The sequence below is a fragment of the Pomacea canaliculata genome, linkage group LG7 (genome assembly GCF_003073045.1).
Source record: "Pomacea canaliculata isolate SZHN2017 linkage group LG7, ASM307304v1, whole genome shotgun sequence".
NCBI classification, from domain to species: domain Eukaryota; kingdom Metazoa; phylum Mollusca; class Gastropoda; order Architaenioglossa; family Ampullariidae; genus Pomacea; species Pomacea canaliculata.
This window is the reverse complement of record NC_037596.1, coordinates 18,359,828-18,383,405: the sequence shown is the minus strand read 5'-3', so window position 1 is coordinate 18,383,405 and position 23,578 is coordinate 18,359,828. Positions and strand designations below refer to the sequence as shown.

At 43.3% G+C, this 23,578-nt stretch overlaps 1 protein-coding gene across 4 annotated transcripts; it reads left to right on the top strand.

The window, feature by feature from the left end:
• The first annotated feature begins 1,374 nt into the window (after nt 1–1,374).
• LOC112569078 (monocarboxylate transporter 14-like) lies at nt 1,375–23,377 on the top strand. Of its 4 annotated transcripts, none has more exons than XM_025246741.1 (12): nt 1,375–1,531; nt 14,128–14,838; nt 15,110–15,253; nt 15,810–15,958; nt 16,133–16,299; nt 16,679–17,315; nt 17,576–17,674; nt 17,937–18,230; nt 18,424–18,637; nt 18,841–19,020; nt 19,408–19,533; nt 19,722–23,377. In XM_025246741.1, exons 2-12 carry the CDS (start codon nt 14,439–14,441, stop codon nt 19,949–19,951), a joined length of 2,640 nt encoding a protein of 879 aa, XP_025102526.1. In that variant the 5' UTR covers nt 1,375–1,531; nt 14,128–14,438; the 3' UTR covers nt 19,952–23,377. The 4 variants fall into 4 exon arrangements, with proteins under 4 accessions (XP_025102526.1, XP_025102527.1, XP_025102528.1 ...); XM_025246742.1 differs by lacking the exon at nt 1,375–1,531 and adding an exon at nt 1,649–2,118; XM_025246743.1 differs by lacking the exon at nt 1,375–1,531 and adding an exon at nt 5,827–6,130.
• The last annotated feature ends 201 nt before the right edge of the window (nt 23,378–23,578 follow it).

Genomic DNA, 23,578 nt, shown 5'->3' with positions numbered 1-23,578 from the left:
GGTCTGCTGACTGTTGAAAGACAAGCGAGGTGAAGGAAACCCCGTGACCTTACCGTGGCAAGGGCGTGAGTTCTCGAACACTCGCTTATCTCGGGGCGGTGCTTCTCTCCCTCTTCCTCTCTGTGTTTTCCGGTTGAGATACCCATGGAATCACTGGAATGTCCGGCTGTTCATTTGCCCCACACACGATTACATATCTACCGATACTATTCCATTCAGATAATAAAGTTGCATTGTTGACTTTCGCATTCTCCGTGATAATAATATCATCATCATCATCATCATCATCATCATCATCATCATCATCATCATCATCATCATCATTATCATCATCATCATTGCCTACTCTAAGCCTAAAGAAGATGCAGGGACTATTTGCAGAGATTTAAACATTGCTTTTTATTTCATAGTAATAAAAAGTAATAAAAATAAAAATAATCGTCCTGGCAGGCTTTAAACAAACGTTACTTGATGTCCATTCCTTTCTCTACCCCTACACCTATACGGGTGGCGCACCTTTGCTTATCACAGATCGCCTGTAATCAGGTGTTCGGACAGCGTGACCCACTGTCAAGGTCGCTGGACAATGTAGAAGTCGTTAGACTCAGGTAGAACGGTTTCCTTTCTGTAAGACACCTGCCTTATGGTCATTACTACTGGTGAGAACCGCTGCTGGAAAAATGGCACAGTCCTGGTGTTTGTTTGCTTTGTTTTGTTTTTTGTTGGTTTTGTTTTTTTGTTGTTTGTTTGTTTGTTTGTTTGTTTGTTTTTTGGGGGTTTTTTTCTCTCGATCTCGACACTTTCTTCTCAATGTTTCTCCACCTCTTGGACCTCTCTAACCCACAAACACATGCGCAAACCCGAGCGTGCGTAGGCACACACACACACGTAGAAATCACCTACACACACACGCAGGTCCAGAGAGAAAGAATCACAACAGGGTCCAAGTCTTGACATCGTCTTTTGCATCGATCAGATTATTACAAGGGGTCAAAGGTAAGCACGGCAATGTCGGACACGGTTCGCGTCCTTTTCCTCGCTTTACCGCAGTTTCACACTCGTAGGCTCGGCGAGGCTCCCACAACCTCGACAACCACGAGCCGATTGATCCTCGCTGACGAACGGCCCACGTGATCCGGCAGCCGCGCGCGTACAGCGGGCTTGTAAGGAATCTCAGTTTCCACAAAAACTAAACTTGTACTTCTACCACACAAGAGAAAAATATTAGTCTCTTAACATCTTTATCATAATAATAATTTCTTTCACAGTCGTTAGTTTCCAGACATTAACCACTACTAGTAATCGATGAATTAAATTTTCTCGGAACTAAGACATGTTTCCTTTACGGCCACAATGGAAAAGCCGAAAGACCGCTGCTATTTTTATCCTACACCAGCTGATCTCAATGCCTTTGTGATGTGACACATTATTAATACCCGGCAAGGAAAACAAGCCGGCGTTCGACATCAAGTCTCTGCAATGTTTTAACGCCCTCAGCCAAGTGTGGAGCCGGTTGGGAGGATCTGCCATGGTACGTTGCTTTTCATAATTTTTGATACCGGTCTTTGCTGCCTTTCGCTTGCCCAGTGCCCACATAAGCAAAACGGAAGTCACACAATCAGCTGTTTGTCTAGTTCCTGTTTGGACCTGGCTGGTGCTATTGATCAAGGTGTACACCCCCAAGCAAACGGGTTACCAATAACAAAATATAAACAGCGCGTTACCAGTGCATTATGCACAGTGTTACATTAGCTTTCTTGCTCTCAGAAATGCACTGAGCATGACACTTCAGTGCTGCGGGAAGTTGTGAGTATTGAATGAAATTTGCAGCGGTTCCCATATGGCCAGGCTTTGGCACGAAGCAAGGGTTGGAAAGGAGAAAAACAGCTATTTCGCACTTCATGACAGTGTATGTCCTCTTTCACCTTGCTCACCGAGGGCCGTTTCCTGCTCGCGGGCGAGCTTCACTGTTGCCTCGAAAAATGGATTTTCGAAAATGCGTTGTTTTTATGGAGAATGGGTTCTACCGGAGTGGTTTATGAGAAACAAAGCAAGTACAACAAGTAAACACTTTAATTTACACTTGTGAGGCGCACTGCGACACAGGGGAGGATGCGGGTAAGCTGAAAGATTTTTTTCTATCTCTTTGTATTTCTCCTTCTTCCTCTCTCCGTCACTTCTCTGTTTCTTTGCCTTCCTAGACCCGTATTACGTGTTCCTTTTAAATCCACCTTTTGAATTACACAACAATGAACTCTGACCTGTGGAAGTACTTGAAGTGGCGTGGTATCCTCTTTGTCTTGCTGTGGCAGCTGACAGGCGCCCTCTGGGCGATGATAAAAGCAGTGGGTGGGTGTGTGTCAGGTGGACGCCCCTCTGTTGATCACTCGTGCGTGTCAGCCTTTCCGCTAATGAACCTTTCAGAGCCCTTTCGCCCTCACAGTTGTTTGTACAAGCTTCTACGCAGTTACGTGTACAGACGATCCGTCACACACACGGATATACACACCTCTACGCATCCACTCGCACAAACTAACAGCAGCAGCAGCGAAACTGAAGACACAATTCGTTGACCTCTGACCCCACGCATCACATTCGGGGCACTCTCACTGTCATTTGTTTTACGAGAAACGCTTTACGGCGTGTTGGTATGTAAGACTACGACAGATGTCTGCCGGAAACTTTAATTCTCCATCAGAAAATTGTGTATGTAACAACTGTAAAGAGTAACCTGATGTTAAAAGAAAGAGTAAAATCTTGGTCTTTCCCTGCTCAATCCAAGCTTAGGCACGACGGACCACTTGGAGTCGATTGTTTAAATATTGTGTGGAGGTGATCGTGAAAATATTATTTGTCGACTGGCTGATTGGTTTGGTTTTGGAAAGGAGGTAGTTGATGGATCAGTTCAGTGTTCCTCACCATCCAAGGAGCCTGTCGTTTTGTCTTTGTCTCTCTCCGGATACTTTCACAACCTGACATTGTGTAAACCGATTTGCTTGCATGTACCTCATAGGATGTGTAGCATCTACAGTGCGGAAGAGGAAACAAAACCTGCTTACGCCCTCTCTGGGCCGTGATCTTGACGGAACAGAAGCGATTTATTGTCCTGGAAATCGAACTGTTTACAGAAGAGAAGACGAGAAAGCACAGACCAAATGAGAACGAGAGAAACTGCAAGGGACAGGTCGAGAGATTTGTATTTGTTTGTCGTCAGCAACCCTGTAAGCTCGCCCGCAACAATCCAAATTTTCTTCATCCAGATATCATCCAGGCAAATTTCCTTCCTGGCATCAGCATCCTTGAACTTTAAGTGTTGACATTTGCCAGACTAACACCCATACAATGCACGGTGTGTGAAATGCTGTATTATTTTCTGTTACAATAAATGATAATAATAATATTTTTTTGAAGAGTACGGTTCTTGGTGTGGACCCGAGCTCAATATGCTATAAAATGCAAGTAAACCTTACGACCAGCAGTGAAATAAATCAGCATAAGGACCTGGCAACAACCTGGCAAAAGTGTGCAAATGGAAACTGAGAGCTGAGTGAACAAGTTCACTAGATAATAAAAGGCATTTCTGAAAGAAGTGGCTTTGTAGACTTGACTTCAAGGTGTCGAGCATAGTTACAACACAAAGAAATCAGGGTAGAGAAGTGTGGGTGTCAGAAGGCAAAGGATCGTCTGCCAAATTTCTGCCGTCTGCACCATGGCACTCGGCAACACGAAGAAGATTGAAGAGACTGGTTAGGGTGGTCAGGCATCGGTTTGTCGGGGTGAGGCTGTGAAAACATCAGTACCAGTATAGCAATTTTGTAATCAATGTAGCATGGTTCATTTTCGTTTGTCGACCACATCAGCATTATAGTAAGCTTGTCCGGTAGTCGGCTAGGGAAGTCAATGTGTAGTACTACAGAAATCCAACCAAGACAACACAAAAAGCGGATGTGAGCTTTTGTAACGGAAGCTGACAGCCTGGGTCGACTGTGGTTGATCCTAAGCTCAAGGAAGACCAGCTTACAGGCTGCATGCATGTCAGATTGATGAGGCAGTGATATGTTCATGACATTTCTGACAGTCTGGAGAGACAAAGAGAGATTTTCACTCACGAAATAGCAAGTACCCGATTAATGTGTCCCAAGCTGCCCCAGTCGCTGTTGCCTTGTAACCCCGTGGTGCGACAACTCCATTGTTCATTGCTGTGCTTCAAGGCAATGAAACAGTCCATGAAAATACCAGACCTCGCATTTGGATTTATAGGTGCATTCTTCTTTTACCTTTTTTTTTTAAACAGCACACGCAATACGGAGAATGCACAAAAAAGAGAGACCATAAATACCACGTGACCAAGAAGTCTGAAAGGCATAGAAACAGAATATGAAACCCGCCGAGGTATATGTCTGCTGCAAGCCATGGCGGAGAGATCAATCAGGTATATGCAGGACATGAGTTCAGCAGGTCAATAGGTTCAAGAGGTCAATAAATCCCACAAGTAGTTCATGTGTCATCTTTTTCTGAGCAGTTAATAGTTTCGTTGTAACACTATGATATACGCATTTTTATCTTGGAATAACTTCATCGTCTCGAGTGGTTTGTCCAGCAACCTCCAGCAGTTCCCAAATAATATCTTGTATCCAGCTTTATACAGTCACGAGAAAAAAAAATTCACCGCAACCAGTCCTTTATATTACATTCTATTTTTAGAAAGGTGATTAGTAACAAGTCCGTTAAATCTGGACAAACTTGAAAGAACAATCGGCCTTTATCCTCATACTCCGGAAGTAGCATCACGTTGCCACCCTTCTTAAGTCTACTTCCTAACGGAAATCGAACTCGGTTACTTCCGGTTTGCTATGCCACTGAGTATCTTATCACGAGATTCAACCTCAAGACCTGTGACACATTCAACATATGTTATTATCATGCTTCTTTCTTTTTGTGCCAACCAATTGTATAATTATATAATTGTATTATATTAACGAGTAGTCATTAGCAAATGTTTTCACGCGCGCATACATGGTTGGTGTGAGCCACTAATGCATCCCCCAAGCTGATAGACAAAAAACTGTCAGCTTTGTTGGACACTTTAGACATCCACGCTGAAGGAGGGAATGCACTCGCTAATGAGCTCATTTGTAGACAATGACAATGGTTGGGCCATGTCTGCATCACATTTGGTAAAAGCATTCGGTCGATGGGTAGTCAGGGGTACTTTAAATCTTGTGTTCAGTTTTATGTGAGGCTGAGTTCATTTCTCATCCTTCGCTGCTTTAGCATTCAGAGGAATCAGATACCCTTTCAATCCAGTTATGTGGTGGGGGAAATGTTCTGTGCAGTGCGGAAATCGAACTGTTCGATGGTGAAAATGTGTTTCCGCACCGCTTGTACTATCCTTCTGAAATGTGGAAAGTAAAGTGCATTGTTATATAAGATTATTGTATTATTCATGTCCCTTTTTATAAGGGTTAAGGTTGAAAAGTTCAGGGAACTGAACTGCCAGTCCTAGGGTCACGACCTGTATAGAAATGAGTAATAACATGTGATCACCACCACAGAGCTCAGCTGTCTGCAGCACGAACATTGCTCGGTAAGGCAAATACAGTCGAGGGAACAAACACACCTTCGTGCAGTTTAGTTCAAGTGCAAGCAAGCAAAGTACTTTTCCTTCTTTCTTTCTCGCCTCACAATCGCGTGCAAGTTTCCGCACAGGCCACGTGTCACCTTGACCCTTTGTCGCAAGCGATGACTGTGTCAGTCTTGACCTTTGTCTTGCTGCACGCCCTGTCATCAGCAGTTTAACTGCCTCGTTGGCCGGGAACCGCAGCTAACCCGTCAGTTGTTCTGTGGAACTGTGTAACTACCCAGCCTGCAACACATTCGGAATTTTGAGGGCCCCGCATGGGAGGAGGGGCGAGAATGTGGGATACGGGTAGATGCGGTAATAATTGACCAATCGCCCTACGGGGGTAGCCGTAACATGACCCGTATGTTAGGATTTCGCTGGTTTAAAACATCGCACATGATTGGCTGATTAGCTGCGCGGTCATTTGGACTCGTTTCCGGGTCACTTCGGGGATTTGTTCGTCACAGGCACTGGAGAGCACCAGTAGTCCACCTCTGGAAATATAAAGTGAGTTGAAAAGTTAAGGTAAGCTCTAAGAGTCATAAACAATTATAGTATCAGATATTTACAAAAGTTGAGATGTTTCTCTAATATTATGCTTGTTCGTACTTGTCGAACGTTTCTGTCCGCTCGAGCTATGACGTAATAGTTCTGTACCACGTGCTACGTCTGTCGACTTAACAACAACGTGCTCGCTGTGTAAGACACTGGTGTACGTGTGCTCTGGATAAAGAACTTTCTGTGCAGTTTGGCTTTCCAGCTTCATTTAAGGTGTATTTGACTGCTAGTTCAGTGTATTTAATTTTTTGTGTCGAAAATTTTAGCTCCTTTTATAGATATTTCATAGATAAGCAACCGTATGATAGTCTTAGGCACGAGTTCGTATCCATGGACTGCAGGTAGACACTTTTTCCAGTTAACTACTAAAACGAGGTATTAGATGACAAAGCTTCCGGTTTATTCACATTTCATATTAACAACTAAAATGAGGCATGCTTGTTGAAAGCTTCCGGTTTAGTCACATTTCTTGTTAGGCTCGCCGAGACTAACATCGGAGTCTAAGCATTGGTCTTGGCAGACACACCAATCCACCTGTACACGTCCGATCTTGTCTTTTGAAAGCTCTGGCATATAATCGTATGTTAACCTTTGGATTTTTAATTAGAACTAGAGTTCAGCAAAAGTTGTCTTTGCGTATTATTATTATTAGTTACTTAACAAAGCTTTGGTTGCTTGGTGGGGTTGGGTTTGCCTGAGGTAAAGCTGCAAATAGTTCTTTTGAGTATCATTACTTGTCTTTCTCTTCCTCTACTCATTCTCGTTCTTTCCGGTGTGAACGACACGCGGGTTTCCTCGTTAGACGATGTTGTTGGTCCATGACAGCAAGCAGTCACACGAGAGTGAGTTACTCTCATATTAAAGGAAGATGCTCGCTGCCGACCGGTGAGGCTGGTTGTACACACCTGGCCAGGTGTTGCTCGCCTCTCCAGGCCCGATAGCGCTATCAGGTTATCAGGGAGGCACGCGCGTTGTGACATCATAGTGCACGTGACTGGTGTACGGGTCACAGGCGTAATACCTTGCACCTTGCCTTCTGGGATACCACTGTTTCTTTCTTGCCTATCATTTCTCCCTCTGTCTACCTGCCCAACAGAATACCACCTGTTTAGTTTTGTATGTGTGTGTGTGCGCGCGCTCGGATGACGTCCGGTGGCGCAACGGTTAGCACCTGTGACAAACACAGCAATGATTGGTTACCATGGGTTCAAATCTCGTTTCGGACAAGCTGTTTACAGGGCTGGCATGATTCTGTCTTTGTTGCTGACTATGTATAAAAAATCCTATTTTCACCCCCTAGACACACCGCCAGTGTGTGTGTGTGTTTACCTGCCTTTTCGGAACTTTCATGCCCAGTGTATGCGTGTGCTTGTGTGTCTGTGTTTATTTAACTATAAAACTACAAAACCTGCATCATTGACTCATACCACAACAATGTTATTACAATATTAAAGCAACATGACAATACAGCAAAGTGTATTGCGACATTCGCCATTATACACAGATTTGTTTACATCAAACCAGTCCGTAATCTCACTTGCAAACAACCACTCTCTTACACGTCTGCATGAAATGAAAAGAAAGACGAAAACTAGTCGGTTCTGTACCGGGTCGGGACACACCTGTCACCAAAACAATTTCTGTGATTTATCAGTGCAGTCAACAGTGGTCCACAACTCACTGACTGGTTCTGTCAGGTGTGTGTTTGTGAAGCTCTCCTCGCCTCGCGAGCGAAGGTAAGGTGCTGGGAGAAATCAGGGGATTGTTACACTTTGCCATAGGTATCAGATATTGTTTATTTATTTTGTGATTTCTTACATTGGTGTGCATCAAGGCGTGTATCAGTTGCAGGTGGCGAGCATTACATTACATTGGCACATGTCGCTGCCCCTGGCAGGACTGGTCTCGCGCTGAATTAAGCAGGTGAAGCCCTCGCCATAACGATCGCACACTGCCATGCGTTGGCCAGACCTGCAACCCCTCCCTGGCCAAATCACTTACAGCATGCATTGGCAGAAGACCTTTATACCTCCTCCGACTAGCTTCAACACCAGGTGAACTGTGCAGATTAGGCGCGAAGTCGGGTGTTCAAGGGTGGGTGGGGTAGTGTGTGTGTGGAGGGGTGGGGGAATGGTTGTTTAGCAGACGATAAAGCTATTTCAGGAGCTGTTTTCGTCCTCTCACCTCTGACCTCAGTCCGTGATTCACTTCCGCTAGATTCACACGGCGATCCATCATGAAAAATAATTTCTTTCTCAGTTTATTTAGGATAGATCGTTGCTCTCTGACCTTGTGTAGCAAGGGTCGATGTTTTACTTCCAGACAGGTTACCCGGTATTGAGCAGGCTGTGAGAGGTGGCACTGCTGTATCAGAGGTTATTTTCAGTCTTTAGGGCGAAGAACAGCTGTGGTGGCATCAGTAAATAACGACTGTAACTGTTCACAATAGTCCCCGGGGTCTGTCAGGGCCCTGCATCGGAATAAGAATCTTTTCAATGTTCGAGGATAAGCAGGTCCAATGGGATTAATTAGGATTCGGAATTATTTTTGAGTTTTAGTTTGTCCAGGTTGCTTTTTGATACTGGCTAGACGGTTTTCCTTAAATTATTATTACATCGCAATATATGATAACAGAGATGAGCATTATCTGTGCATATATACTTGGCCATTACTGTTTGTATGGGAAGGCGGGTGGATGTGGGGGATGGAGTAGAAGAATCTGAGAATGGACGAAGAGAAGAAAACATTGCTGGCAGTTTGCATGAGGATTTGGTCTCGATGTGATGACTAAGCTGTCTCTTGCTTGCATATCGATTGGAAATGCTTGTCTACCTTGACATCTCTCATCGACCACATGCGCTGCTGTGGTGATGTTGCTGTCGTCTTCCGCCTTTGTCCTATAAATAGCTTTTTTCCACGTCATGACACTGAATCTGCTGAGCCACAAGTATTGGCGCTTTCTACCCGTATGTGCTACCTGTCTGCTTCTCTCTGTACCCATCTATCCATCCCTCTCTCCACACCCGACTGTCTACCTGTGTTGCTATTCCATCTGTCTGGCTGGCTGGCCCTCTTCTCTGTGTGTATATTTGAATTGCATGACCCACCCCACCACACCCCACCCCGATCTCAATGATCTTTTAATCATATATGCCACTATATATGACTATATATGCCACCTCCAGGCTTATCGTTCATTCTCTTTGGTCTGACAGTCTCGGTGTCACCACACTCTTCCCCAGGCCAGAATGTGGGAGGAACAATGAAACATAAATAATGATGGCGATGGTGGCAGTAAACTCGATGGCCCTCGGTAGTGGCCCTGTGTAGCTAATGTTATTGCCTGCTCGAGTGCCGGCACTAGCGGGATAAGCACCCGAGAAGTGGCATCTTAGAAATGCACTTTCATATTAATATATTACCTGACATGTTGCCTGTGTCGGCTGTGGTTTAATGCCAGCCACTCGGTCGATGAGAGAGGGAGAGGGATACACAGATTTAGATAGAGATATGTCAAGGAGAGAGACATGATTAAAAATTCACAGGGAAAGAGAAAAGTAGAGGTGGAGAAGACCAATCATAAGCAGGAAAGATGAGGTTAGGGGTGTGATGGAGATTAGCAGTGAATATCAAGAACCACAAGCTGTCGAGGGCTATAACCCGTCAGGTATGGTTTGCAGAGAAACGTTTTCATCTCGCGTATATGAGTGACCTTTGAACTTTAAATCACTCCCTCGCTCAAAATTAGTGCTAGCATAATAGAGAGAAACTATGACTATGCTACTTTAATCTTATTTCTTTGTTAAATTCCCTGTCCTGAGATTCAGGGGAAAACTGACAACTGGCTACCTATGAGAAAAAGCAGCTCAAGTAATTTTACAGGAGGTGTTAAGAAACATTAAAAAATGTCTTTTGAGGTGCAAACCAAACCACTGTGAAACTTCTGTGCCATCTGTGAAGGAGAGGGAAGGCACCTGTTTGAGACGACCTTATGTGAAAGGTAGAACAGAAAGGGTTTGACTCATCGTCTCTTGTAGACAGGAAGTAGGGGGCGTTTGTAAAAACTGCGCGCGGACTTGACAAAGGGCTCGAAACTTCCCGTAATGAAGAAAAGATGAAAATTTACCTTTTACTTTCTCTCAGGTCGATATGCATGTCAGGGCGACATTTAGGGAGGTTCACGGGGGATCGGCCTGTCAGAGCGAGTCAGTGGCAGCTATAATGAAACAAAGAGAGCGAGAGAGAGAATGGCGGGGAGAGAGGTGAGAGGGAGAGAAAGAGAAACAAAATGTGCCTACCTCCGAGTAAGGATTTCTTGAATACAAGTTAGCAAGAGGACAAAATGTTTAAGGAAAGAAGTGTGCGTGTGTGCTTTTGAGAGATAGAGAGACAAGAAAATTTCCTACCTCCGAGTAAGGATTTCCTTGATGGTATTTAGCAAGAGGAAACAACCTCTAGGGAAGGAAACAGCAACAACAAGAATTGGCTTGTTGGTCAACACATAGTAGCATTTTATAATAGCTAAAAATACATGTGATACAGATGACTGACTGAGTAAGGCAGGAAGGCAAGCGGTAAAGTGGAAGAAGAAAGAGAAATCGGAACATCTTCAGTATATGGTAAGTACATGTCATACTTGTATATCGACAAATGAACAATGAATTCTTAATACCGGATCTGTCTCGACCAAACATCGCACAGTCTGAGAGGTCCTTTAGTGTGACCCCCCCAAAATCGAGGAGAGAACAAGGGTCATCGAGGGCGTCAGCACCTGAAAATCGCCCTTTGACCGCGAGGGGCGTGAACTAGCTGACCTCGATTCTCTAATTGAATTTAACGGGTTTTGTGTCGGTTATTACTATTCTTAATTCTATAGTATACTGTTCACACACTTTTGAGAACGACATTCAGACAGATGATAACAAATTCCGGTGTGGCTGGATGAAGATGAAATCACTCCAAACAGAAGCCTGGTAATCGAGAAGTAGTCTAAACCAACTTTTATTTCATTATTTTCTAATCCCGGGGTATTACTTTATCCTGTTTTGTGATCCCTAAGTGAATTATTTCGTCGATAAATGAGTTACTGAGCTCTTGTGTAAAAGGTTTCATTTAAAATTATTATCATTCTGAGTGTAGTAAGTTGTAATTTCGTTGTGTAGACACTGGGCTCTTAGCCCTGTACCACAAGTGAAAAGTTGTTTTGACATGGTAAACACAGTTTTAGATATTTGTGGCGGGTACCTGTCATTGCTCCGTTGTTAGCGCATCTGGTATTGCGATAATTTTTTTCCCAGGATTTTTTTTCAAGATTGACAATGTTCTGGTCAACTTGTCACTGAGATATCACATTCCTTCGGCTGCGTAGTTTGTGTATGTGCGCTGTCCTCTTGACTCACTAGGGGCAAAGTTCACGGGAAGCATGCATACTTTTTAAGAGGTCAGAGGTCGAAAATTTCGGAATCCTCAATCACCATTGACTGTTTAACAGTATATATATTCATTATACTTGGCTATATGTGCATAGAGAATTAACACTTGTAATGCATTTTGCATGAACAGTTTCCGCTCTCAATGCGCATGTCTTCGTTTTATTGTCTTTATAAAATGCCTTCTCCAGGGAAGCAGCTACCGAAAAGCTGGGTGTCCCTCGAGTACAACTTAGAACCGAGTCTCATTGAAGTACAGTTTAGAACTGTCCGTTCTTTAAGTACTACCCAGAACTACTTAGAAATTTAATTCTTGTCATATTATTGTCCTATCTCCTATACAGTTTTCTTCCAGAGGTCATTGCTGAACTCTCTGACCTTTTACATGCGGGTCGTCTCTGTTGAGTGGAGAAGACAATGGAAAGTTTGTATTTAATGATCGTGGGTTATGCACAGCAGCACCTGGGGTGGTAGTAACTGCTCTCCATGCCACAGGACGTGAGACAACATTAATATTTTTCTCTCTATGTACTTAGCTCCTTTGTCCAATTTCCTTTTATTAGTTTCACTTGCACCATGTCGACCTGGGTAGTTCAGCTGGCTGCTCGGGTGGTGAAGAGGCTGAATACGATTAAAGGATCGCAAGGTCGGTGAGAGGTGGAGAGGGGGAACATGGGGAGCATGAAGGAGAAGAAAGGTGAATGGGTCAGACATTTAGAGTTGCCAAGGAGTGTTTGTGCATAATTCTTTTTCTGGGAGGGTCTTCATGACTGACAGAAGATTGTTGGGGGGGTTTGATAGTATCCCAATAAAGTCGGTTGTTGTAATAGGCGAGTGTTTTGTGTTATTGTATGTTTCTATTTTAATTCTAACATGAAGAAGTGCAAAGACGGCTATTTTGGGTTTAAAGGGAATAAATAGTGTGCCTTGCTAACCGAACAAACATTTTTCAAATATCGAACGATAGAAAGGTTTAATGTTATCGTCACGAGCGTTCTTTGAGTAAGTAATCAAGGGTACGACGATCGGGCAGATGATGCTGTGGTGATGGCAGACAAATTTAGTTAAATGTTTGACTGTGTTTGACAAAATAGTTTACAAAGGTCACATATTTGTCACACATACCTGTTCGATGATAGCTTTTTGGTCTGTAAAGCATGCAAATGTGACAGACTCCTGACCTAGACATTTCCAAGAATTCGTCTCTTCTGCCACTTCTGTCTCGTCATCTACAACCATCTCTTCTTAACATCGTGTGGACATCAGTCAGCACATCTCAAACCTCGGGGCACACGAAGAGTAGTCAAGGGAGCTGGGGTGTCCACCCCTTACGACTGCTACTAAGTGCTATGGGTCCGCCTTCAGTTAACCTAACAACGATACTGTCGGACTAATTCTGTTTTAGAAGTTTTAATTACATGGTAGAATGAAATTAATTATTGCTTGGATGGTGGTTGCTTATATAAAGCTAAAACCTAAGGCAATGACTTTTAACCTTTCTGTCGGTGGAGAGTGAGGTTTCAGAGATTACATTTTCTCGGGACTATTTGTGTGTGAGAGGGTTGTGACTATCTCACTGTTTTTTGCCTTTATTTGCCCAAGACAGGGTCAGGTATCCAGTCAGGAGTACACTGTGCTACAAGGGTATCAAACAGGTGTATGTGCACTACTCCAACTGCCAACCGCCGGGCTATCGCCTCCCCCTTGTATTTCACACAGAACAGAACGAGGATTAAACTGTAACAGTTAGCCTCGGTCCCGAGAGAATAACTTGCTGTACAAATGGCCCACATCTTGCTTCGCAGTGAGTGCTTAGTGGGGAAGCCATAAATATGTAACGAGGAGAGAAAAGCTATTGTCGAGACCCACAGACAACGAGTCTGGCAAGCTACTGGGAGTGAGCGAGCAACAACAAAAGGGTTAAGGGTTTGTTGAAGGAAAGTAATATCTACTGGGTGGAGGAACTGTGTTCACCTACACAGAAATCTATTCTTTATGAACGCGTTTATGTGAATAGGTATCAAAGCTTTCCGAAAATGTCATCAGGAATAAAAAAGATAAACACAATTTCCTGGCAGGTTTGAACTCTAGTAAAAACTAAACTCTGGATCCTAAATCGGTGAGGTTTTTGATTGGAAGACAGAAGAGGGAGTAAAATGCGATGTCACGTGGACAATTGAGAGGAGTGTCCCGACCTTTAGCTCGGAAATTCAAGCAACAATCACACATCACCGGCGAACTTTGTGCACTGGCTTCAGTGGTTTGTTGCTCACTTTGACCCGGGTTCAATGCCAGTCTGTGGGCTGTACTTACTCCCCACAACTCCCCTGTAACAGTTGTTGACTTCAATCCGCTGCAGTTATAACTGTTGCTCTGTCAGTAGCACCTCCCCAGAGAGGATTCTTTTTCTGTAAGGGGGCATTTAAAGAAGAGTAATTCTGGGGTCTGATTTCTCCTCCCCCAAAAATCTATTATTTTGTTCAGTTTTAGAGATTTTTTTTGTGTGTGTGTTTTCAGTTGATGTGTTCGACGACAGAAAAAGAGATGTGGCCGATGGTGTGGAAGCAGAGTGTCTCTGAAAGTTGTATGGGGACCACTGTAAGACAGTAAATATTCATCCTCCTGGGATTTCTCCAGCCAGACCTTCACTCCATGGGCAGAAGTCGAGGTGACTACATGCAAGACAATCAAACAGAAAGACTAAATTAAACAGTATCGCTAACAGGGGGTGAAAGATGTCATAAAAGGATTTACTGCGAAAGTGAGAGTTCGAGGAAACAGAACGAGGCTTGTGGAGAGAGATTTGAATTCTGGGAATTCTCCTCACAATGCCTCCCGAGGAAAAGAATTCGAACAATAACAAGACAGTTACTCCGACAGGAAGCCCCTGTCAAACAGCTCTTCAGGCAGACCCCGAGAACCTGTCATTGTCCAAACCAGCCTCACCCACACCCACAACACTGATGGCAGTGACCACAGAGAAGCAGCGGCGTGACTCTGAAGATTCCGACGACAGCATTGACAGCTTCGAGAACTACATCCCGACACCGCCCGACGGGGGCTGGGGCTGGGTCATCGTCGCAGTATCCCTCGTCAACAATCTCATCGTGGATGGCATCGGGTACTCTTTTGGGGTGTTCCTGTCGCAGTTCACCGAGTACTTTCAGGAGCCCAAGGGCAAGGTGTCGTTCGTGGGATCCTTGCTGTGCGGCACATACCTCATTGCCGGTAGGTGACATACCTGTGTGTCATGTGTATCTTGTCGTCTCTGTCAGTTGTCTACAAAGTACCTTTATGTGGCCTGCACCTCTTTGCGAGTGCAAATGTTTGTCTTTCTGGGCACTAATTCTACAAATTTTCCTGATGTTTCCTTAAGTGCGTGGAATACGTATATGCGCGCGTATGCGTGAGAAAGAGAGAGCATTGCATGCATTACTGAGAGCCTGAGAAGCTAACAGAATAAGGCTGTAAGATACTTTGGGTATCTTGTGTCGCCCAGGCCCACTGGTCAGTGCCCTCACCAACAAGTTCGGTTGTCGCGCCGTCGCCATCGTCGGTTCCATCATCGCTGCCGTCGGCTTCATCCTCAGCATCTTTGCGCCATCGTTGGAAATCCTGATGTTGACCTACGGCCTCATTGCAGGTAAGGACTGTACTTTGGTTGACCGGTATCACTAGAGGCCAGGATTACTGTCTTGGACTACCTTCATGAATGTTTGTGGCAGTTCGATGTCTGTTGTAATATTATCCGAATAAAATATTATTTGAAATTAAGATAAAAGTCCGAACGAAAGTATTAAGGTCTGGAGCTGAGAGTTGCTGTTTAAAGATTGGGTACCTTGTACTAGAAATGTAATCACAGCTTATGTACCCCAAGACTTCAAGACTAGGTCACTCATGCGTAAAAACAAACAAACAAAAAAGAGAGAAAATTCAGCATTTGTTTCAACATCAAATATTGTAATTTTACAGCAACATATGCAGTCCTTTGTTTATTACTTTTAACAATCAAATTCAGTGGAAACCTAAATACTTACTTATCTAATTAAAACATTACAAACTTCAAATCTTAAAATATTATTAAAAGTTCTATTGGAATATTTGGGAAATAGCTTTAAATGAACTGTTTAGTGAAAATGTGGTTTGCAGATACAAAGCATGTACATCATGATTTCGTTTCTTTATTAATTTTTTTACAGGCTTTGGACTTGGAATGCTTTATCTCCCTTCAATTGTAAGTGTCGGCTATTACTTTGAGAAGAAAAGAGCTTTGGCGACTGGTCTTGCTGTTTGCGGGTCAGGTATCGGGGCTTTCATCTTCGCTCCTTTGTCGGACTTTCTTCTCTCGGTAAGAATTACTGACCACAGCACAGCAATGCCAAAATGTCCAACCACACAAATATCCAACCTTATGTTACTGACCGTTTAACTACAGCTGGTCAATACTTATTTTTCTTCTTTCCTCGCAACATGTGTGTGCTGTTTCTGTATGTACACATATTTTTCTATCTGTGTGTGTTAGGAACTAGACTGGAAGAGCGCGCTGATCATCATCGCCGGTATCACACTGCAAGGCTGCGTGTGCGGAGCGCTGATGCGACCTCTTGAACCCACCAAGCGCGTGCGCAGACCGAGAGCAAAGAACCTGCTGGACCGCATCAAAGAACAAGCCAAGGGCAACAGAAACAGGTACAGAACAGGCTTCTTGGTAGCATGACATCGCTAAGTTTTGTGTCCCCCTGTGACATCCATAGTGTCGTGGAGAAAAGAACATACCACTCAGTTGTTTGTAAAGTTGTTATTAATAATGTATTTATTTTCTTTGCTATAAATGGTTTCCAAAAATTTCAAGACAATTTGCTTGCAGCGCTTTTTGCTAACATCGTTTCATAGACGTTCGACAACAACTAACATTACAATATTTGTTGACTTTTGTGGTAGGACCATTATATTTGTCAAACAGTTTCTGAATTTTCTAATAGGCCAATTATTTTTGTCAAGAGTTAGAAAGCGAACAACTGCCCAAACAAAAAAAAAATAAGACTGTATACCTTATATTGTATGGCAGGACTGTTTCGGAGACCAGCGGCATGTTCTCAGGCCGCGACACCAACAGTATCCTAGAGCGCTTGATGGCGGCCAAGCTGCAGCGAGAGAGGCGACTACAGGAGGACGACTCTGAGCTGGGCTCACTGCCGAGTATCTGCTTCATGAAGCAACAGCTGCGCAAGGACTCGGCGGCGCGTGACTCGCGCATCCACAAGCTCTCCTTCTCGGACCGAGGCGACCTGACCAGCTACATGGGCAGCCCCATGGACAGCGTGCCCCGCATCGTCGTGCACGACGGCATCGCCGAGACAGAGGCCGAGACATCGCTCACGCCAGACGAGAGTCCTGAGAAGGCCAGCGAGAGCGAGATCGAGGGCAGCAACCTCGTCAAAGCCTCCAAAGAGGTGGCTCTGACGTCGTCACGTGGACAAGAGGAGACAGAGCTGACGAGGATCAGCGCCGACGAAGTGACCTCCAACACCGGGGACGACCTGTTCGTCGACGCGGAGTCGATGATCGTCGGTGATGGAACAAACACGGAGAGGTCTGATTTCTACACCCCGCCAACTACCCCGCCGGACAGCCCGGAGCCAGAGGGCGCCACTCGACCCATGTCGCAGTTGAATGGAGACGTTCACAGAAAGAGTGATTCAGGGGTAAGGGTGGCTCACTGTGCACTGGATATTCTCATTATAATCGGGTACACAAAATGCTTTTTAGAGCAGTGATGTGGAAATTCCGACTCGCGGGCCATTTCGTCTGAAACCAACCGCAGGCGAGACTCCGGAGTCGAACAAAATCAAAGATTTATTATTTATTGTATTACAGTATAAATTGATTTTTAAGTAAATCATAGGAATCACGTGCAAGAACTATTTATTATAGACAGAACACATATTTTCTTTATTATTTACAGGTAAGCAACATTGTACCTGGGCAGATAAAGGGCTTCAACAACGGCAGCATTCCGTCCATCATCCAACACCATGTGCAGGAGGTTGTGCCCCTCATCAAGGTGAGGGTCATTCGTAGAAGTAGTTGCTATAGTCTGCAAGACTGGCACATGATGCATGACAATTTACCTGTTTGTGTGTGTGAAGACAAACTTCAGGTACTGTTGTCTTTAAAATCTCATCATTAAGTCTTCTAGTACATGATTTCATCTTCAGGTCTTTGTTCGAGTTCTTTTCTTCGTATCTTGGGGATCTCATACCTGATTTCATTGTCAGGTCTCGCATGATCTCACTGTTAGGTGTCTCTGTGGATCTGATCTCCAGGTCGCAGAGAGCAAGACGACAATAGTCAACATCGGAAGCGAACGAGCTCTGTGGAGGCAGAAAAGCATCTCATCCTCGCACCACCTCCCCGGCGCCCACAACCCGGATCTGGTCCTCCACTCGCTGAGTGTGTCCAAGAAAGACCTGGCGCGCCCCCTGTACAGGAAGGACATTTTCTACAGTGGCAGTGTCCTCAACATACCCCAGTACCAGTCGCAACCAGACATGAAAAGCTACATCACCAGCATTACCACCATCCCCGGCGAGGCGGCGTACTTCAAAGGAGAGTGCCGGGTGAGTTTCTGCAACACCCGTTAACAGTGTTCAAGGGGATGTAATTTATTGCTGAGTGGCTTCCCTTGCAACAATGCAATCTGAAACATTGACCCCTAGGTGCTGACAAGAAGAAACAGTATACCTTTCTGTGTTTGTGTAATGCACGTGCAACCATGTCCTGTTCAGTTCTGCTTGGCTGAATGTGTTTCAGGCCTGGCGCTACCTGTGTGTGCCGCAAAGCTGCAAGGACACACTGCAGGAGATGATGGACTTCTCGCTGTTGAAGGACTTCGGGTTCCTGCTCATCTGCATCGGCAACATCATGACTTTCCTCGGCTTCTACGTTCCTTTCGTCTACGTCGTCGATTTCGCCGTTAGCCATGGCATCGACAAGGGGAAGGCAGCTTTCCTCATCTCCGTTATAGGTCAGTAGGAGATTTCTAGCATCGCCAGCCAACCATGACAACAGTAAAGCCCTCTGTGTACTTTGTGTCAACGCAGTATTACTTTTTATGATAGGTCTCCACAATTTGAGTTTGGAACTTATTTACAAAATAAGCATTTTTTGTGTAGAGACAGCCTTATTAAAAATTTAAAAATTGACAGAAAGTGATTTGTCTGTGTGCAGGCATCACCAACACAGTAGGCAGAGTAGTGACTGGATGGTTGGCGGACATGAGGAAAATTAACAGCCTCGTCATCACCTACGTCTCCATCTTTTTGTGCGGCGTGTCCACCGCCATCTTCCCCTTCTGTACCACCTATGAGGCCCTGTGTGCTGTCTGCTGTTTCTTCGGCCTCACTGTGGGTAAGTTTGGCCTCACTGTGCGTACCTCTGGGACAGTTTGGCACCATCGTACAAAGACAGCTGTAAGGCTATGTTAAGACCATGTTGCAATTTGAGCAAAAGTCTGAATCAAGTGATACATAAATTTTATTTGTAGTCATTTACTTGCTACTGCACTCTTCCAATTCAGAAAATTGTCTTTAGTTCAGGAGTGGATTCTCGAGAATTGTCAGATGGCAAGCCCCAGGGTTCCAGTCTTCCTGTGGGAATAAGCATGTTGTTCATACTAGAAAACCATGTTTACTGAGCTCGGGAAAATGAGGACTACTTCAAGGGTTTGGACTTAATGATTCTGTCATTACTAGTTTTATTCAACTTTCTTCTCCTTTCTTTTTTCCCCCATTAAAGCGGCCTTCATTTCCCTATCGTCCATCTTGATCTGCGATTTAATGGGTCTGGAGAAACTGACCAACGGATTTGGATTGATGACCATGTTCCGTGGTGGGGCAGCTATGGCGGGTCCGCCGTTGGCAGGTAAGTTTAGTCAAATCACACATTAAAACGAGGCACTGATAATGTATTGCTAAAAAGAAGCGACACAACATGGCTTCCTTGCATTAAGCAGAAGAAAAAATTGCTGTGCACATGATTTTTTTGATTTATTGACTATATTTCCTCGATTGCTTGCATTTATTGTGTGTCACCTGTTGACTTATTTGCAGGGTTTGTGTACGACCTAACATCCTCCTACGATGCTTCCTTCTACCTGGGAGGAGCCTTGCTGGTTGTGGGAGCCTTGTGTCACCTGGCCTTGTACTTGCCATGCGCGAAGCAGAAACAACCGGAGCAGGCGATCAGCGAGTACGGGGAAGAGCTGCCGACCTTTGACCGCAAAGAGAGCTCCATGCTGCCAGAGCTTGTCACTATCGAGGAGATACCAACGCGTGTGTAAATGTCTTGAGTGCCATACAGAATGTCATGAACCGAGCGAGAGCGAGTTTTATAGGTGAACAGACTAGGTGTAAGTAATGAATGTGTTATTGTTGTCTTGAATAAGGCGTGAAGTGTGAAAGTGCACAAAATAACTGCGATGGATGGACAGTGACAAATATAATGGCTGAGTTGACTGTTGTAAATGGCTGCAGTTGCTGAACTAACAGACTGTGCTCGACATAAACAGTAAATATTGGAATGCAAGCAACAGACAGAACAGGGTAGTTTTTGGATCGTGGATTTTGTTAAACACTGTGCACGATTGTGTATATATTATATCTAAGCGTTCGTGCGTGCGTGTGTGTGTGTTTGTATGTTTGAAATTTTGTACCAAATCGTCTGATGCTCTACTTACTTCTTGTTTGTGATTTTGTGAACCAGAAAGAGAAATAAAGTCTAGTACTTTGTGAACCAAAAACACTGGCACAGACATAAATAATGTGTACATGCCATTTGTTCCGTCAGCTCTGCAAGCTTCTTAGTGGTCCTGATGTGGGTAGGTCTCGCATGTGTCCTTTAGCTAAGCTTGTGGCAACACATCAATTAAAACCTGTTTGTCATGACAAGTCAGAACAGGGTGCCTTCCAATGTAGTGCAGGCTGGAAATATTCTTTGCAGTTGGACATTGTGAGACCGACGCCTATAGAAAGAGTAATTGTCTCTTAACAATGGTCTGTCTTGTAACTGTTGGACCTTGTCTGCCGAGCACTGAGATCGACTGTGCGTGACCTGATCGGTTTAAATATTGGTCAGGCTGGTCATCATGACATTATTTGCACAACACTTACAAGTTCATTTTTGAAAGCCACAAAATATTTCAGCTGGATAGCGATAACTACGAGACTTTTCTTAGCCAAAGAAAACTTTGATGATTCGTCAATATTCGATGTCTTTCAGGTCGTCAGACTGAAACTCAGTGCACGGCTAACACATTTTAATCGAACCTAAAATGAGAGTAGATATATATATATATCCACATATATGAAACAAGTTAAGGGGTTGTGGAAGTTAAGGAGGTACCGGGGTAGATGCTGAAAGCCAATATTTATAAATGTCCCGTGTCGTTACAGACACAGTGTACAGGCGATAAAAGAGTATATTTACAATCAGACTATAATAACCAATAGGATCCAGTCCTAACTACACTTTGAAAAAAAAATGCTCTCTTCAGTTTAACTGTCTTGTGTCCTATTTTAATGGAGGAATGCTACCAATGAGAGTGAGTAGTCGTTACCTGTAAATAATCCGCATATGTCCTCCTCTCTAACTCTTACCCCTTTCCTCCCTCACCTGTTGTTAACACCTGTGAAGTGCAGGATAATTTGACCTATTTGCACTTTCCTCAATTCTGGCGGGACCTTCCTTACCTGAGGTAACGGTAGCTCGTCAGGTAGCTTCGCTGGCCGTCGGCATTTTTCTCTGCTTTTGCTTGCTGAGTCCCTCCTGTAACAAGCTTTTAAACTGCGAGGCCGTCCCTACATTTCTTTGACTTCTTCAATAGTCCAATCATTTGGAAAGAAGAGACTGTTATCCACCCGACCCCTAAAAAAAAAAAAAAAAAAAAAAAAAATCATGATGCAGATTTATATCAATGAATTATTTCATTCCTTTTATCTTCATCCTTTTATTAGTTGGGGTTTTTTTTCGTCCATCATAATCATGTTAAGATGAAAGTGGAGAACTTTGCCTTTGTCTGCTTTGCACCAGTCGTCATGTCTATGTAGCACACCTCGAAACAGTGATTTCACTTGCATAGCTGTTTGTACATCTTTTTGACCTCTGACCCTGTCTTTCAGCTCCCGTGTTTTATGTAGTTTGGATGTTTTCCTGGCTTTCAACACGTGTGTTTGTTTACGACATTTTCACAAAGTTTGAAAGATATTTAAAAGTGCACATTCTGGAGTGTTTGCCTTTGATGTTGCCGATAGAAGAATGTTGATAACATTGTTGGCAACTTACTCTGTGAAATGACTATGTCGAGTCAAGGAGTTTTCCCTTTTGTTGTTGTTGTTTTTTTTTTTTGTTTTTTTTTTGTTTGTTTTTTTTGTTTGTTTTTTTTTTTTTTTGATTGGTGGTGGTGCATTTTATTTTGAGATCTTTTTTGAAACCATTGTATGACATATTTCTTACAATTCCATTTCTCATTTTTAAAAAGTTACATCGCAAAAATTATCACAAAAAGTTATCGAATTTTGTATATCAATTCAAAATATCTTGATGGGTTGAAATGAAGTCTTAAAGAACGATACCTTTGCTTATTTTCAGTCAAAAACAAGGATTTATACATGTTTAATATATAAAAAAATGTTTTATAACCATTTTTACTGTGTGCCGAGAGGATGGCTAAACGAAAAAATAACACATTACCTCATTTTCACACGATACTTTGCTGAGGAAAAAAGTGAACATGTGAGAGAGAGAGAGAGCTCACGCAGGTGTGTGGGTGTGTTTGCTGGTGTGTATGTGTGTGATCTCCTCACCCACGTGATCTGATGTTTATGATTGTATTGTCCACTCAAAAAGCGAACACATGCAGTAGACATCCACCCTTTGTCCTGCCAGCATCTACCTTTTCGCATATAAAATACTTTTTTTTTTGGTCTCATAATATATTTTTTGTCTCTTAGTATAAATACCGTATAATAAAACACATGCCAATGATAATAACACGTTTAGCACCCACAATGTTTATAGTTATTATTTTATTGTCAAAATACTCTTCTTGAAAATATTTTTAATTTCAAAAAAAATTTTTTTTTTCATTCTGGGTATTAAGAATAAAGGGATACGTATATGGCTATGTGAGCTGACAAAGCAGTTAAAACCGAAGATATGGACCGGACCAATGTGCAGAATTGTGTGTGACTACCTTCATGTATACACCCTGGAAGGACAGACTTACACCTGCTAGTGTCCTGTGTACAGTTCAAATGTTGATGCTAGAAAATTCCCTTGAGCACTTGGTAAAAATTATATTTCTGTCTTAATAAACCTCAGTGATCTTTAATATTTAGTATTCATGAGCTGTGATTAACATACATATATATGTAAAGACCTATACCTGTCGCTGAATTTGTACATCTGAAGTGTATATGTCATGTTTCTACATTTCATATACCAGTTTGCAAAATAAAATCTGAACGGCGTTGATGAACTCATGAAACATTAGCACGTGCACGCTTGACATTTGAAAGTTTAACTGTTTTACTGGACTTTTCAAGTCGTAGTTTAGCATTAAATAGAAATATTGTTATTTGTCAGTCAGGGACATGTATTTGTCTCTAAAATGTATCTTTGAATGAACTTTAATCGTGGTCTTTCAAAATGTCATTTAATACATTCTAATGTTTCTTAAAATAACAACATCAATACACACTTCGGTTAACTTCGACTTTTGTTGTTCTTCAGTATTTCATGATGAGTCCTGGTATACTGACCGACATCTTCGGAAATGTGGATAGTCTTATCGACAGACATCGAATCTTTACTGAAATACTGAAGCAAGACTCCGAGGACGAGTTTGTCATCCCTACCACTAACAGACCGAATGATGATGAAATACAACAATTTCAAAACAACAAAGACG

Excerpts from the sequence above, each read along its gene's own strand:
- LOC112569078 (XM_025246741.1), top strand. The coding sequence starts at position 14,439 with ATGCCTCCCGAGGAAAAGAATTCGAACAATAACAAGACAGTTACTCCG. Across the intron at positions 16,300-16,678 it reads GCCAAGGGCAACAGAAACAG|GACTGTTTCGGAGACCAGCG; the intron begins GTACAGAACAGG and ends ATTGTATGGCAG. Across the intron at positions 17,316-17,575 it reads ACAGAAAGAGTGATTCAGGG|GTAAGCAACATTGTACCTGG; the intron begins GTAAGGGTGGCT and ends TATTATTTACAG.